This window comes from Mesoplodon mirus (genome assembly GCF_964341445.2).
Source record: "Mesoplodon mirus genome assembly, chromosome: 18".
Classification (NCBI taxonomy): Eukaryota; Metazoa; Chordata; class Mammalia; order Artiodactyla; family Ziphiidae; genus Mesoplodon; species Mesoplodon mirus.
In genome coordinates, this window is record NC_138994.1 from 6,045,114 (window position 1) to 6,061,111 (window position 15,998).

The following is a 15,998-nucleotide window of genomic DNA, read 5'->3' on the forward strand; positions in this document are numbered from 1 at the left end:
CTCTTAAGCCACAATGCTTGTAGAAGTTTCCTCTTGGCCGAGACAATCTTATGGCAACACCTGGCAGGTGCTTTCCATTCCTGCCCACATCGGCCAATGGGACAAAGCCTGAAATAAGTATTTCTAGTTTCTGAGGTCAACTGAAGGCCAAAGAGCAGCTGTTGAGTTGCAGGTTCAAACAATTCAGAGGGGCATGGTGCTGCTTTTTAAAGCTTCTATTACTTAAAATCTAATTAGCCATTGAAACCTGTGCTTGTCTTCACACGTTTAGGGGACAGTATTAAGAATTAGAAATGATGGAACTGCGGGCTAGAGGCCAGCCAAGAGTGCCGGTTCTGCTCACATCTGGGCTCTCCTGGAGAGGGGAAGTAGCCTCCCACCATGGTGATTGTTCTGGCCATCACAAGGAAATACAGGGATGGGCAGGTGGGTCCCTCACACATGGGCTTCCTCTTTTGAGGCTATCACCCCCTCAAATTAATATCATCTCAGATTAACAAGACCTATCAAAGGATAAGGCACCATTCAACATCCGTCTCTTAAAAGACTGTTCTCATACAAGATTTATTCCCCAGCACCCCTCCCTCCCTCATCCCCATCCCAATTCACAGTGGAGGACTAAGGAGATTCAGAGCAGGATCCGCAGGTACAAGAAACACCTTCCAAAGATTTTGCTCTCCTTCCTTCCCTCCCTCTTGCCAATTCCCAAGGCCCGAAGCTAAACACACTCATGCAAACACACAAAGTCCCACTCCTTTCCCACACCTCCTGTTTTTTCCCACATCAGAGCTCACTTGTAAGACATCTGGGCTCTGGGAAGAGAGAAGGTATCCGAAGTCTGTTCGAGAACACTGAAGTGGGGAGAGGTCGTTATCCTAACCTTCCACAAAGGGAAGTGACTATGAATCAGACACCTAGCTCTTCTCCCTTCTCACCGTTGACTGTTTTCACTCCTTGGCCTCTACCTTGTCCATCAACCAAGAGCAAACATGTTACCACACCCCCACCTGCAGCACGTGAAGATGGGCTCTGCCAGCATCCCTCACCCAGCTATAGGGGTGCTGGGGGAGTGGTCCCTGAGGATCAGCAAAGGGTTAATGCAGAGGGAAAGAGGACAGAAGAGTTCAGCTTGAGCTCTGACTGGGGAGGCACAGGTTTAGAACTAATGACCTTTTTAAATTTTTGTCTCACATGATTTTATTAGGGGCAGAACAGATACCCTTTCCAGGGGTCTCTGCTGATTATAGACACATTCTTGCTAACTGGGCTCATCCTTAAAAGAAGCCCTGCCAAACTGGGAAGGAGTTGAAAACAAAATTATTCAAGGAGCTGAACAAGGAGTAAGAATAGCTGGTGCAAGAAGAGCTGATGGCTCCTGGGATGAACGCCACTGAGCCGTTTGTCAAGTGCTACTCGGACATTGCCCATGTGGGATTACTGCTTCTCCAAAGGAGGAGCAGGGGAAGGAACAGGAACATGGAAATGGGCATGGTATGGTATTGCTTTGCTCACTGCTCAGGCTGACAGGCAAATGGAGCCAGGGGTTAGCAGCACCAAAAATAACCAGGCAGCTCCAAAAGATTCAGTGAGACCATGAGATATAGAGGCACTCACCCTCCCAGCCAGCTGACCCCATGGCCCAAAGTAATGTGGAAGAGGCCCACCCCCACCTCATGTTCACATTCTTAAATTTCACAAGCAATATTTTGGAGCACTGGAGGTTAGGCCTCAAGAAATGAGGACGGGCTGGGGCAGAGGGAACAGGCCTGCTCTGCAGAACCAAAGGACAAGCTTGCTTAGAAAAAGGCAAATCAAAGCATGGCTTAGCAAAAGAGGAAGATGACAGTGTAACTCTCCCAGCTGCCTGACTTGGAGCTCTCGGGAGATGATAAAGGGAGGAAGGAAGGAAGGGATCTATCACTGAGGGCTTCTGAGCACCCATACTTAGAAGCACACAGCAGCATCCCCTCAAAAGGGAACCAATACCCCTGACTACTTTGTTCCCCAAAAATACCACCATCCTGATGGAGACGTGTCCCTCAGGGGAGCACATTCTCACTTCAGTGACTTGAGCTTAGAAATCAGTGTCCAGCTGGTAGCACAGGAGTGAGTATCCTGTCTCATCAGGCCTCTGAGCATCTGCCAGGCTACTGAGCAAACACATATAATTCAAGGGCTGGGACCTGGGTTCCTCCCTTGCCCCTTCACCTTAAGTGGAATGGGGAGCAAAAAAACCTAAACCACAATGACCCCCAAGGGGAGCCTCTGCCTCAGTGGCTCCTGGAACTGGCAGGGTCCAGCTGATTCAGCTCCGACTGGTCCAGAAGTTCAAAGTCATCCCCCTCAGCGTCAGTGTCCAGGTCTGAACTGGGGGCCCGGAGGACACCTCTTGTGGTTCTCCGGGGAGGTAGGCCAGCAGGGCCTGGCTGGGAGGCCCCTGACAGGGCCAGCTGGATCATGCCCTGGGAGACCAGGCTAGCAAGGTTGCTGGTGAGGTTGGATCCTGCAGGCAGGGCGCCAAGCAAAAGCTCCGGCAGTGCAGCCTCATCCCGGCTGGCAGGGGGGCCCTGAGGCTCCTCGGCCCCTGGTGGGGAACGGTACATCAAGCTGGGCATCCCGATGCTGGTATCGTCCTCATCATCCAGGCCAGCAGGATCCACATTAATGGAAGGAAAGTCTGGAAGGTCTCTGGCAAAGGATTCCTCTGGATCACTGTGACCATCTAGGTCTGGGAGAACAGAGGAGTGTCTGAGACATGGCAACTGCCTGGCCTTCCTGTGCCCCAGCCCCACCAAGTCATCTCCAAGTAACCAGATGTTTCCACCCTGGATTTCTGGCACTGGTCAGCTTTCCCCCTCCACTTATAGACTGCTGTGACCTCTACTGGCCAGAGAACTCCCCCTTTCTTCCTCTGCTATGTCCCCCATAAGCTGAGAATCTGAGGCCACTAAGGGACTGAGGATTTCTAGGAGAGCAGCAGTGCCATCGGGCTGGAGCCATACCCCTGCTCTGCCACTGATCCACAGCTCAGAAAACAGGAAAAGCGGGGGCAGTGTCCCCGCTGCCCGGGAAGCTGAGAGGCAACAGTCAGGGCCAATGTCAACTTGGGTCCAAGGTTCCTCTACCTTCAGAGCCTTCTGTTAGAGGTGTCTGGCCCCGTGAAAGATTGAATGTGCCGTTGTCTGTACAGGAGACCTCAGCATCCGAGTGCTCAGAGTCTGTGATGGCCAATTCCCTGGCAACAGTAGAATCATCGAGCTTAGGAAAAGAAAAGACCAACACGCCTGAAGAGATGGTGCCATTAGAAACAAGCGCAGTTCCCCAGTTACAGCTACACCAGTGAGCTGGCCCTAAAGGCTGCCCTAAGGCAAACGGTGTAACCAGGCATGCATGGGGACTTGAGTCAAAATCTTGACCCCTTTTAGGCTGCTCCCCCAGGGAAAACACCCTTTTTCATCAGTCTTGAGCACAGGAAGGAAAGCAGTCTTGGGTGTCAACCAGCCACTGACTCTTAAGCAAATAACTGATCCAGAGAATACTTTTCACGGGTGGCCAGGAGGATACACACATTGCCTGACCTAAGGCAAGCTGGGCTGTTTAAAAGTGATCACGCCAGTTGCAGAAGTTCTGCCATGATGGCAGGGGTTAAAAGGAGGCATGGAAGAGGGCGTGCTGGTCACCAGGCTCAAACTGAGATTCTACATACGAAGTCCCTATATAAAACTAGCTTCTCTCCTCACTGCTCTTGGGGCAGTGAGGTCCTTGGAAAGGGGCAAGAAGCTGTGTCCCTGGAGAGCCCACGGGGAGCTTGAAAACCTGGTTACTGTCTAAACATGAGTGCCGGATGGTTAAAAAGGAGCTAAAAAAAAACTGGCCAGTGATGCAGCTCCCCCACCCAAGATACCTGAGGACAGAAGGCAGCAAGCTCCTCTTCACTGTCACTGTGGTTGTCCCCAGCGCGTTCTGGGTGTAGACCTCTGCGGCGCACTGTGTGGAAAGAGCAAGAACGCCTTGACACCTTCCCTTGAGGGGAAACCCCTGCCCCTTCTGGATTTCAAAGGCATAAAATCAGAACACAAGAATGAACCCCCTAAGCCTACATAACAACGCCTGAGGGAGGAGCTGCTGAGCCTAAGTGGCAAGGTAAGCTGATAACACAGGAGAAAGATCTCTCTTCCAACATCCCTCCCTTTTTGTTCTGGTCAGATGATCAACTACCAGGCCTGTCAACAACTCTCAGGATCAGCTGGGGACAGACCAGATGTCAATGTGTAAAGCGGACACTGTCACAGAGAGGGCAAAGGGAGATGTCCCACCTGGGCTGAATCAGCCTCTTGAGGACTGGTACTAGTCGACTGGCTGCGTCAGGGAGAGCTGGGCCTTGGTGCCCATGTGCAGGGCTCTTAGAAGGCCAGGGTTTAATGAAAACCCAACCTGACCATACCACAGAAGAGAGGGAAAAGTTCGCACGACTGTCACTCGTGTGTTGGAGGATCCTGGGCTAGTACACTTCTGGCTTCTGAAGCCAGTTTTAAATCTCTTTTGGAAGGCAGCTTTCAGTACTGAATGGAGGCCGAGCTTAGGAGTTTGAAAGACCTGCTCTGCCATTTACTAACCGTGAGCCTCCGTTTCCTCAACCAGAAAAAGATAATACCACCCTCTTCTCAAGGTTGTTATAAACGTTAAATAAGACAACGTATGCAGAGCAGTCCGCACACAGGACGTGATTCATAAAAAGAAGCGAACACTGGGAATATCTTCACTGTCTGTCTTTTGGTTGACTTGGGAGAACTTTTCTCGTTATTTGTTTAAAATGGGAGCGTCTGGAATTCCAAACGGGAAAAACTAGTAAGCCTGCATAGATTTCCCTGGAATAGAAGGTCACTTTTACCACCAACCCCCTACACACCAACCACATCCCACTTCTCCATGTTCAAGGACCTATTATGTCAGACCTACGGGCTTCTCCTTCTCCTCCCCAAATTGTCCAAGTGGAAGGAAGCTTCCCCTTGACACTTACATTGTCTCTCTCTCTGCTTGGACATCATGTAGCCACGGACACTGAAGTCCAGCCGCTGCAGAGCTGGCTTCAGCCGTACATACACTCGATCCCACAGTCGGTGGTACACAGCAAGGGGCCACATCATGACAGTGACAACTGAGAGGAGTGGGAAAGAGTGGCAAAATGGAGAAAGGGCTGCGTGAAACAGTCCTGACTGTCCCTCTGCTATCGGGTCCTTAGGGCTTAGACACAACACATTCTAGTTCTGCTGGTCACCTTCACGGATGTGAAGGTTCCGGAGGGCAGAGACTTCTACGGTCACCTACAGGGCTGTGCAGAGCAGAGTACGCTGCTGACACATCGAGGGCAGAACCAGGCAGTGCTGTCACTTGCATATGGGTGTTGCTGAGCCATAAGCACGGCCAAATGGTAACAATGCCTCAGCAAATACACAACAAATCATGTGAGCTTCTGGTATATAATGGCCAGGGCCATCACTACTCAGTTCTTCCAGTCTCAAGCAGACAGAGTTCATGCCAATATGAAGCAACTAAATTTACAGAACTGTGCTCCAGGGGGAAAAAAAAGTGCTCCAGGGTAAACAGAACCTAGTAGGGGATCCCCTAAATAGAGGATCCCCTAAGTGTTATGTTCTACTGTTATACAATACACTGACTCTAAAAATTCCCTCCTGAAATAGGGACAGACAGTCCTTTATAGCTGGTAACACAATATATGTTAGTGGACCCTCATCAGTTTCTAAAGCTGACTTGGTAAGAAAAGGACTTTATATGGGGGGAGCCTGATACAGGTAAGAAGAAAGATACTTTCATGACACTAAACAGGACATGAAAATATAAAAAGGTCATTTCCTGGAGAACCAAATTATAAAAGTCCTCTCCCTAAACCCAGAGTTAGCTATGGCTGGAAAAGCTATGGGTAGGGTAAGCTTGTGGGGGAGGTATATACCATACTTACGAATTAAGTAGGAGAGCAGGAGCCCAGGGATGTAGCGGCCCAAGACAGCCAAAAAGGTCAGTATCCCACAGCTCAGCAAGCAGAACTGGGGGTGTCAGGAAACAGTATTAAGCTTCTGCTATACGGCAGGGGACTGGGTTGGGCATGGGGGGCGGGTAAGATGGAGATGTGATAGAAGTGATTCTTTATGACCTCTGAGTAAAGCATGGACATGTCAGAATGACATGTACCTAGCTACTGTTGCATCCAATGGTGATTCTGTTTGGGAGGAAAGGGAGGATGTCCACTTCTATTCAAACTCTTCTCACATGGCTAACCCCACAGGGCCGCACCTTTCATGCTGGCAAACTGGTTTGAATAGGACTCAGCCAAAAGTTCCCTCTGAAAACAAGTGTTGGTGGTGGGCTTTTTAAGTCAAAGTAAAATAAAATAAAAAACTCAACCACCTACCACATGTTTAATGACACAGAATGCACACAAGCAAGCTTTCTTTCCCATCTTGGGGCAGGAAGATGGCCTAATCTAAGTGGCAAGCACCCAAAGAAGGAGTCATCAAGCTCTTGCCTTAGTCTTAGTCAGAAGCCCCTTCCTACAACTTCCCTTGTCTATACAAACACCATGGTCTTTTCTTTCTTGAAGGAGGGTAGGTAGTAAACAGGCTGTTTCAGTTTAGCATGAACTGAACTGAGAGCCAGAAATGAGAGTGAAAAAGGGAAGAGTCTTACCTTGCCTGGGTTTTGCTTTTTGAAAAGCAAAAGGTTCCTTATGAAAATGGTCCCACTAACCCAGACTTCAGCTACGTGGTAGCAGAGCTCGGGCACGCTGAGCAACCGAGGGTGCACAAAGCCCCAGCTATGGGAGAGAGAAGGGGGAGCTGTGAAAGGAGGGTGTTGAAGGTTCCCCCCACATCTCACTGTGAAGGCAGCCAATCCTTCCCGGTTTAAATAGGGTCTGGGAAGTGGCTAGTCCTAGTTGCTCTGGAGGTGAAGCATGACTTTCTTCTTGGCTCACCAGGTTGAAACTGGAATTTAAGGACTAGGAGGGCAGACTTGTTCTGACAACTCCACCCTATGAGCAAGCAGCCCAATCCACGTGTGTAAACCTGCCACCAGCTCCAAGGCCCTTTGTGCTTAAAAACATCTTTCCTGGGCTCAGACCATTGCAATTCACTGTGATTGCAATCCAGGGAAAAAAGTAAAGCACAGTCTGATAGCACTGCTGCAGAGGCGGGAGGCAAAGGATGTGCCCCTCAGAGAGAAAACAAAGCAAAACCAAAATAAACCATGGCAAAGAAAATTCTTTGGGTCAAATATATGAGATGAATGAATTGAGAAATGAAAGCAGGAGCTGTAAGCCACAAGGGGAATCTTTGGCTTGCTGATGCCAGGAACCAATGTGTTTTCTGACCAGGAACTTTAAACAGCCGGAGGTTACAGAAAACACTAAATGACCTGGTATAAAAGCCAGGAGACAAATGAAGTAAGTTGCCTCCAAGTTTTCACACTAGAGCTGAATAATGCAGCCAATTCCTTGGTTATGTCAGGTTATGGGGCACTGTAATGCTTCTTTCTCAGAAACATCTTTTGTAAATACCAGAGGACACTAGCCATCTTAACATATTCCTTCCTGAACTTGAGGATTTGTTAAAATGATTATTTGCAACAGACTAGGTTCTCAGCTTATACTTTGTATCTAGAACATGGAGTTAACAACCTATAACCAGAATATTACAACAAGAGAATCAATCAGAGCAACAAAAAGGGATTTAATTAGTGTTCCATACCTCTCATTGTCTAATGCGTCGGGTCTTGGCACTACAATATTAAAACAAACACCAGCATTAGTTGGTAAGGAAAACTTAAACATGAAAATGTTAGGCTGTTGGTCTGATAGCTCAAGTTTTAATAGGTTTGGGGAAAAGGAAACAGTAATAGACAATAAAAAGGAGACACCACGTTATACTGCCAGAGTTAGGGAGCTGCAGACAAGGGAATGATGGCTGATGCCTGCTCTTTTCTCTGGTGGGATGGGGCGGGGATCCAAATGGAGCATTAGGGCCCCTTCTAATTACTACAGTTGAGAGCCAAGGTGCACATAAAAAAAGGTCCATGCCACCCCTCAAGAGTGTCTGGGTTACACGTATGCATCAATGTGTGCCAGGTTACGAAGGCATTATATGACTACTTCAACTCTAGAAATCTGCCTATTCTCTTTAAAAGGAGACCCATTAACTACAATCAATGATGTAAAGTCTTTTGACATTCACTAGCCGTAAGACAGGTGGGTGAACTACCTGATTCCTTGAAGTCTCTCCAAAATAGGATGGGAATGTATTTAAAAGCTGTATACTCTGGTCTGAATATTCTGCCAACACTTCAAAATTACCATGTCTGACCTACATCAATTTTCCTCTCTCTCACTCCCCACCCAAACCCACTGCCCTGCCTGACGTTGCCTACATCTAACTGTAATGCCACTGCTACTCTCCTAGCTTTGAAATCCCAAAGCTACTGTTATCCCTTACTCTCCTAACCTCTATTTATCAGTTTGACGTGTCTTCCTTCTTCACAGCTCTCCAAGCCATCCACCGTTTGTTTCCACTGATACCTCTCTGACTACTAATCACACAGATACAGCCAGAGTCTCCCTTCTTCACCCTTTTCTCTTTCCATGTGGTCGGGTAAAGTGCTATCAAATTAATCTTTAATATCTTCTCAGCATATAGCTCTAATAAAAGAATCATCAGGGACCACCCACTATCTATAGGATAAAGTCTAAACTTCTAAGCCTAACTTAAAGGCCCTTATAAAATCTAATCCCAACATACTTTCTTTCCTAGCACTCCCTTTAATGACCTCTCCACTCCTGTGAAAATGATCAATTCCCTGCCCTCAGGAGATGCTTTGCAGCTTCTGGTTCCTCAGACTAATCAAGCCTCTGACCCCCATAAAAACCCACTTATCTCTCTACCTGTCCAAATCTTTTGTTTCATTCAAGGCTTGAGCTAGGGCCAAAATACATGACAAACATACTGATCACATACTGCACTGTGACATCTCTGGTGCTGTTCTGTAGCTTTTTTTATGTTTACATATGTATCATCTTGGATAAAAGGAACCATATCTTAGAGGACTTTGTCTAAGTCATAATACCTTAGTGCTTTGCAAATAAACAATTTAAAAGAAATTCCTCAGAGGCAAATTGATACTGTCTTGGTAATGATGTAGCACCCAGTGAGGAGAATTATTTTTTAACAACTTGAGGACTATGTATTCCTCAGGCCAATTATGAGGGCAAGAATATCTCAGGTGGCGGATACAGATTTCCTAAGCTTAATAAACAATGAGAAGGACAGAACTCAGCTCTAAGGAACGACAGATGGGGCACTAGCCCTTCAAACGTCTCCTAAAGCAAAGAATTCAGACTTGAAAAGATATTCCCAGCTCCACATACTCTCCCAAAACCCCTAAAACTAAAGGTGAAAAGGACAGAAAAGCCATTTCCGGTTCAGACTGGTCTAAATGCTACCAGACTTACCTTTTATTTCAGGCCAGATTTTGCTCTTCCATTGATCTATACACACAATGATCATTGAGCTGAATGCAAGTAAAAACACAAGACGAAGGGATGTCAGGGCAAAGAACCTAAAGAGAAGGAAGAACAGAAGATCATTATCCAATTAAGCTAATTTCAGAAAAGACCAAATGTGCACCACTGGTCCTGTGGTAAACAGACTTAACTGTTAGTTATACACCTTGGGAAAAATCACTTAAACTTTCTGGACTTCAGCTATTTTACCTATGGTGCAGAGATAATAATTTGCTTCTGTAAAGGCAGAGGACTAAACCAAATAACCTCTTAAAGCCCATTTCAACTTTCAAGCCTGTGATTCTATTAATTTCAAGGAGAAATTCATTCTTTGTTTTTGTTTTTGCCACACCGCATGGCTTGTGGGATCTTAGTTCCCTGACCAGGGATTGAACCTGGGCCCTCAGCAGGGAAAAACGCAGAATCCTAACCACTGGACTGCCAGGGAATTCCCGAAATTCATTCTTGTACTGACCAAGTTGTTTTGATGAAAGCAAACATCTTTCTACCAAATTAGACCCTGGTTCGGGGCAACAAACTGACAGACATGCACTAAAGAGCACCTAATTCAATTAGATATCCTTTTACAGAGGAAGGAACTAAGGCTCAAAAAAGTAAAACGAGTTGGTCAAGGTCACACAGAAAGTGAGCACTGAAGCTACATCTAAAAGCCAGCTCTCCAGAATTAACACCAACCCTTCTCAAACTCCTCCCAAAAAATTGAAAAAAGAGAAAACACTTCTTGATTCATTTAATGAGGGCAACATTACTGTGATACCAAAGCCAGACAAAAACACTACAAGAAAACTAAAGTATATTGATACCTATGAATATAGATGCAAAAATCCTCAATAAAATATTATCAAAATGAATTCAGCAGCATATTAAAAGGACTACACACCATGACCAATTCCTGGAATTTACTCCAGGAATGCAAGGGTGGTTTAACATACAAAAACTCAACAGTTGTAATGTATCACGTTAAGAGAATAAAGGAAGAGCCAGTTCTTATTAGAAGGCATCAACCATAAAGAGATATTTACAAAAAATCTGGGAAATCTGAACACTGACAGTGCATCTGAAGATATTACAAATTATTGTAATTTTGGGGCTATGATGTTATGGAAGTAATGCTTTTAACGAGTCCCTATCTTTTAGAAATACATACTAAAATATTTATGAATGAAATGATATGATATCTGGGATTTGTGTCAAAACAATAGTTTGGCAAGGGAAAGGGTGTGAAAGAAGAGGAAACAAGATTGACTATGAGTTGATAACTGCGGAAGCTGGATGCTGAGTACTTGAGATTATTTATGCTATTCTCTCTACAACTATATATTTAAAATCTTTCACAATAAAATTTTTTTTCATGAAAAGCTAGCTCTTGAGTCTTTCTATGATCCCACTCTAAAGCCTCTAGGGCAATGCCCTGTGAGTGTCTGTAGTCCAGTGACGTTACCAGACTGTGAGGAAGTTAAGTATAGAAATTGAAAGAATTTAGAAATTTTTATAGCAATTTGACCAACTAATTTTGAATCTAAGGGTATATCTGGGCTTGTATTTTGTATGCATTTTAAATTTATCTAGTAACTCATTTATATTGTATTTTACAAAAGTATTGCTCAGAAATAGACTGGGGAAAACGACAACAGTAGTCCTTCACTGCAGACGGTTTGAGAAACAGTGTTCTAAGATCCTGAGGGAAGCCAAATGCATCACAAGAGGTGGTTCAGCAGGCATGGCTCTTAGACTGACTTGAGTTTATTTCTCTGAACAGCCACTCTGAGTTGATGACCTTGAATAAATTAGCTTGACCTCTTTAAGCCTCAGTTTCCTCATCTATATGTGATGTTAACAATAACAAATCAGGAGACTTTCCTGGCGGTCTAGTGGTAAAGAATCCGCCTTCCAATGCAGGCGACGCAGGTTCGATCCCTGGCCGGGGAACTAAGATCCTACTTGCCGCGGGGGCAACTAAGCCTGCGCGCTACAACTACTAAGCTCGCGCGCCTCAACTAGAGAGAGAAAAACCCACACGCCACAACTAGAGAGAAGCCCACACGCTGCAATGAAAGACCCTGCGTGCCTCAATGAAGATCCCGCATGCTGCAGCTAAGACCCAATGCAGACAAACAAATAAATATTTTTTAAAAAAATAACAAATCATGCAAGATTATTTGTAGGTATTAGAAACAACATACTTAATCACTTATAAAAATATCATAGTTGGGCTTCCCTGGTGGCACAGTGGTTAAGAATCTGCCTACCAATGTATGGGACATGGGTTCGAGCCCTGGCCTGGGAAGATCCCACATGCTGCGGAGGAACTAAGCGTGCGCCACCACTACTGAGCCCACGTGCCACAACTACTGAAGCCTGCGTGCCTAGAGCCCATGATCCGCAACGAGAAGCCACGAGAATGAGAAGCCTGCACACCACGATGAAGAGTAGCCCCCGCTCACCGCAACTAAAGAAAGCCCAGGCACAGCAACGAAGACACAACACAGCCATAAACAAACAAACAAATGTATTTTTAAAAAAAGAACAGAGAACTAGAAAAGCAGCAAGGAAACAACTAACAAAATTTTTAAAAAAAGAAAAAAAATCATAGTTGATCTTGCTAAAAAGACAAGAAAATACAAGGCACCTAATATATGCCTAATATATGTCCTATTCAGTTTTACAATGTAGAAGTGTTGTTAGCTATCATCACAGCAACTGATCAAACAAGAGTAAGGATGACCAAGAGTTGGTTATAAATGACCTCTTCTCTCAACACATGACCTAATGACATATTCACAGAACACCATACTAAGAGTATAATCCTCACAATAGAAAAAAAAAAGCTTTATCTGTATCTATGAATACGTATATGCAAGCAGGAATTGTCAGAGGAACTTTAATTTTGGTCTCTAGACGTTCCTGCACTGTTTTCAATAAACTGAATCTATGTCACATAATTTTTTAAACTATACAAAGAATGAGGGATGGAAGAAACCAAGAACTTAGAAATCCAGTCATCAATGACAACCCTATTCCAACATTTCCACTCCATCACTTAAAGGATACTGTAATTATATATGAGATTACAGAATGAAAGTAGTTTAATAGCCTCTAGAGCTGCCCCAGGCCATTAATTTTCTCTCCAAAGCCAGTTCATCATCCCAACAAGGAAATTGAAAAAGGCCAAGGAGAAGGGCTCGAGAGCATCTTGCTCCCCAGTGCTGCTGCTTCCACGTCCCAGCAGCAGGATGTGGCACGACTGTTTTCTCTGGAGTACTTGAAAGTGCTCTCTGGGGAGGCAATCCAGACTGTCTGCAATCTCTACTTCCCAAATCAGGATTACTAATACAAATATAAATTGGGGTAGGGAAAGGATACTAAGCTCTCCTAAGAAAGGTCAGTTTTCCAAAGATGATGGCAATAAAAATACTGTTTCTCCAAGAGCTGGACTATTTTAGTAACCTGTTAGAGCCCCCACCTATGCTTCAACTCAGTTCAAACATTTATTAATTGCCTATTATATGCTGAGGCCTTGTGGCAAGTAGGCCAATTACAGAAAAGAGTAAAACATGGACCATACTCTCAAGTGTATTTATGTCAGTACGTGTTTGTAATATAGCATGACAAGTTAACGACAACAAAGAGGACATCTAAGCTGGGATTTGAAAGATTAATGGTAAGACAACAGGGCAAAAGGATGCGGGAAAAGAGAGGACATTCAGATAGGGAGAAGAGCCAGCTGGAATGACGTATTTAGGGAACTGCAAGTAGTATGATAGGACTGAAACGTAAAGAACAGAGGGAGGGGGTGAGTATGGGGAGAGAGGCAGAAGTCAGATCATGAAGGGCCTTTCATGACAAAGGGCACTGGATTTTATCCTGCAGATAAAGGTGAATCAGCAAAGAGTTTTACAAAGGGTATATTTTCTGGATCATGAAGACTGAAACTGTGCGCATCTTCTTGAACCAGATTAATCCTGGTCCATAATTCAATTTTAGAGCCAGATATAAGATAACCTTTCCTTGAACAAGCCAATGCAGAAACTTACCTCTCCAAGGTAACTAGACAATTAATATCAAATATTATTAATTCCCTTAGGGGGTCTATCAAATATAAAAGAATATGGATAAGTGTGTGCTCCTTTCCTTCAGCCCTCAATACTAAATTCTTAAAAAGGAAATATCAATCTCAGATGCATGTGTTTGGGATATACTAAAGTCACATTACACTTTTATTTTATGGAGGTAACTTGGAAACCTACCTGTAAAAACTCTGCAGCTATGTACAAGGACAAGACAAAATTGAAGATAAAGTACTTGTGAGATTGGTATAGGTAAGGAATGAGGAAAAATAAGGGAGGATTATTCCTCTAGATTAGTTTAGTCCTGCAATGTCTATTCACGCAGGCCAAAAAATTCACATGCAGATATAACAGTGTACAAGTTTGATAAGACAACATGCAAAACATTTTTCAGCAACTATAATCAGCATGAGAACTTTCCAATTTAGCAAAAATAACTACAAATGCAGTCAACTCTGGATATTCACATGTGAATTATTTAATTTGGTTACTGCCCATAGCCCATTACTCCTTCTACCCATTGTAGGCTCACAATAGAATTTTCCTTAATTATATTTATTTTTTTCATATTTCTAAAGGCAAGCATGTTTACAGGAGAAATTTTAGAAAATATAATTACTAATTAAGGAAGAAAATAAAAATAAAATTAGTACACTGTCACCCGTACGAAACAGTCTTGCCAATAAAAAAAAAATTTTTTTTTTGAAACTAAATCTGATCAAGACTCTAGATTTAGCTACCAATTTACAGGAAATACACAGAGGAGCACAGGGCAACATGTTACGCCACAGGGATGCAATCAGCAAAATTCAATCTGTAGGACACTATACAGGACAAACTGGTTTCTTCAACAGATAAATTGCAAAGAGAAAAAAGACTGAAAGGGAACCAACAGAGTAAAAGAGATGTTAAAAACAGAACAATCGGTCACAATATGTGGACTTCATTTGGATGCTAACCCCAAAGAACTGTTTAAAAAACAAAGTGACATTTATGAGAAAATTTGAACACTGACTGGAACCATTAAGTTTTTATGTGATAATGGTAGTGATTTTTAAAAAAAATTTTTATTTTTCAGGGTCACATACTGAAATACTTTAAGAGATTAAATGACACGACGTCTAGGATTTCCCTCAAAACAAGAAAGGAGGCGGTGGAAAAGAACTGGGGTATAGAAGACACAAAATTGGCCATGAATTGAAAAATTTTAAAGCTGGGTACAACTGTAATACATACTATTATTCTGTCTGCTTATATATATGTTTTTAATTTTCCATAGTAAAAAGTTTAAAAAATAACCTATTATCTACACACATACCCTAAAATGGCAACAGAGGTTCTTCATTTAAAAAAATATTCAAATATAAAAACTCCATGGAAGTATATATAATATCTGGCTTAAAAACCTCCTCCTTCATTTAAAAATACATAGGCATGTTTTCCTTCATCACCAGAAAAGCATCCACAACTTGAAAATGATTACATCATACACAGATACAATTAGGTGTTTGTTTTTTTTTTTTTTTGGCTGCACTGGGTCTTCCTTGCTGCATGCGGGCTTTCTCTAGTTGCGGTGAGCAGGGGCTACTCTGTGTTGCGGTACGTGGGCTTCTCATTGCAGTGGCTTCTCTTGTTGTGGAGCACGAGCTCTAGGCGTGCAGGTTCAGTAGTTGTGGCATGCGGGCTCAGTAGTTGTGGCTCGTGGGCTCTAGAGCGCAGGCTCAGTAGTTGTGGCACACAGGTTTAGCTGCTCCACAGCATGTTGGATCTTCCCAGACCAGGGCTCAAACCCCTGTCTCCTGCATTGGCAGGAGGATTCTTAACCACTGTGCCACCAGGGAAGCCCCTACAATTAGTTTTCTAAACCTTTCCCTAATTGAACTGAGATGTTTCCAATTTTTGATGTAATAAAGCTGAACTACATATCACTGAGCATAAATCTTTGACCTTATTTATGATTAACCACTTTAAATGGAAGTACTAGGTCAAAAAGCATTTATTTTTTTTGTAACAGTATTATTGAGATACAGTTTGCATACCATAAAATATATCCTTTCAAACTAATTAAATGTTTTTTAGTATTCAGAGTTGTGTGACTATCACCATTATCTAATTTAGAACATTTTGATCAAGAAACCCATGCCCATTAGCAATCACTCCCCATTTCTCCCAGCCCCTGAAAAGGTAATAACTTTTTAAGTATCTTAATACATGTTGCTAAATTACTTTCCAGAAAGGCTGTTGAATTTATGTTCCTATCAACCATAAAGCAGTTTTTCCATATTGTGCCCGGAATTAAATACTATCATTTTTAAAAACCTGATAGGCAGGGGCTTCCCTGG

At 43.7% G+C, this 15,998-nt stretch overlaps 1 protein-coding gene across 2 annotated transcripts in view; it reads right to left on the reverse strand.

Annotated features, from left to right (window-relative positions):
• Positions 1-569: 569 nt before the first annotated feature.
• Positions 570-15,998, reverse strand: part of RETREG3 (reticulophagy regulator family member 3) — a 58,008-nt gene continuing 42,579 nt past the window's right edge. For both annotated transcript variants that reach the window (XM_082605053.1, XM_082605052.1), the window contains exons 2-9: positions 9,518-9,624; positions 7,764-7,794; positions 6,706-6,832; positions 5,981-6,065; positions 5,021-5,158; positions 3,905-3,987; positions 3,126-3,258; positions 570-2,728 (exon numbers count right to left, since the gene is read on the reverse strand). In XM_082605053.1, coding sequence (XP_082461179.1) covers positions 2,271-2,728; positions 3,126-3,258; positions 3,905-3,987; positions 5,021-5,158; positions 5,981-6,065; positions 6,706-6,832; positions 7,764-7,794; positions 9,518-9,572 — 1,110 coding nt within the window. In that variant the 5' untranslated portion in view covers positions 9,573-9,624 and the 3' untranslated portion in view covers positions 570-2,270. The remainder of the gene's footprint in view (positions 2,729-3,125; positions 3,259-3,904; positions 3,988-5,020; positions 5,159-5,980; positions 6,066-6,705; positions 6,833-7,763; positions 7,795-9,517; positions 9,625-15,998) is intronic.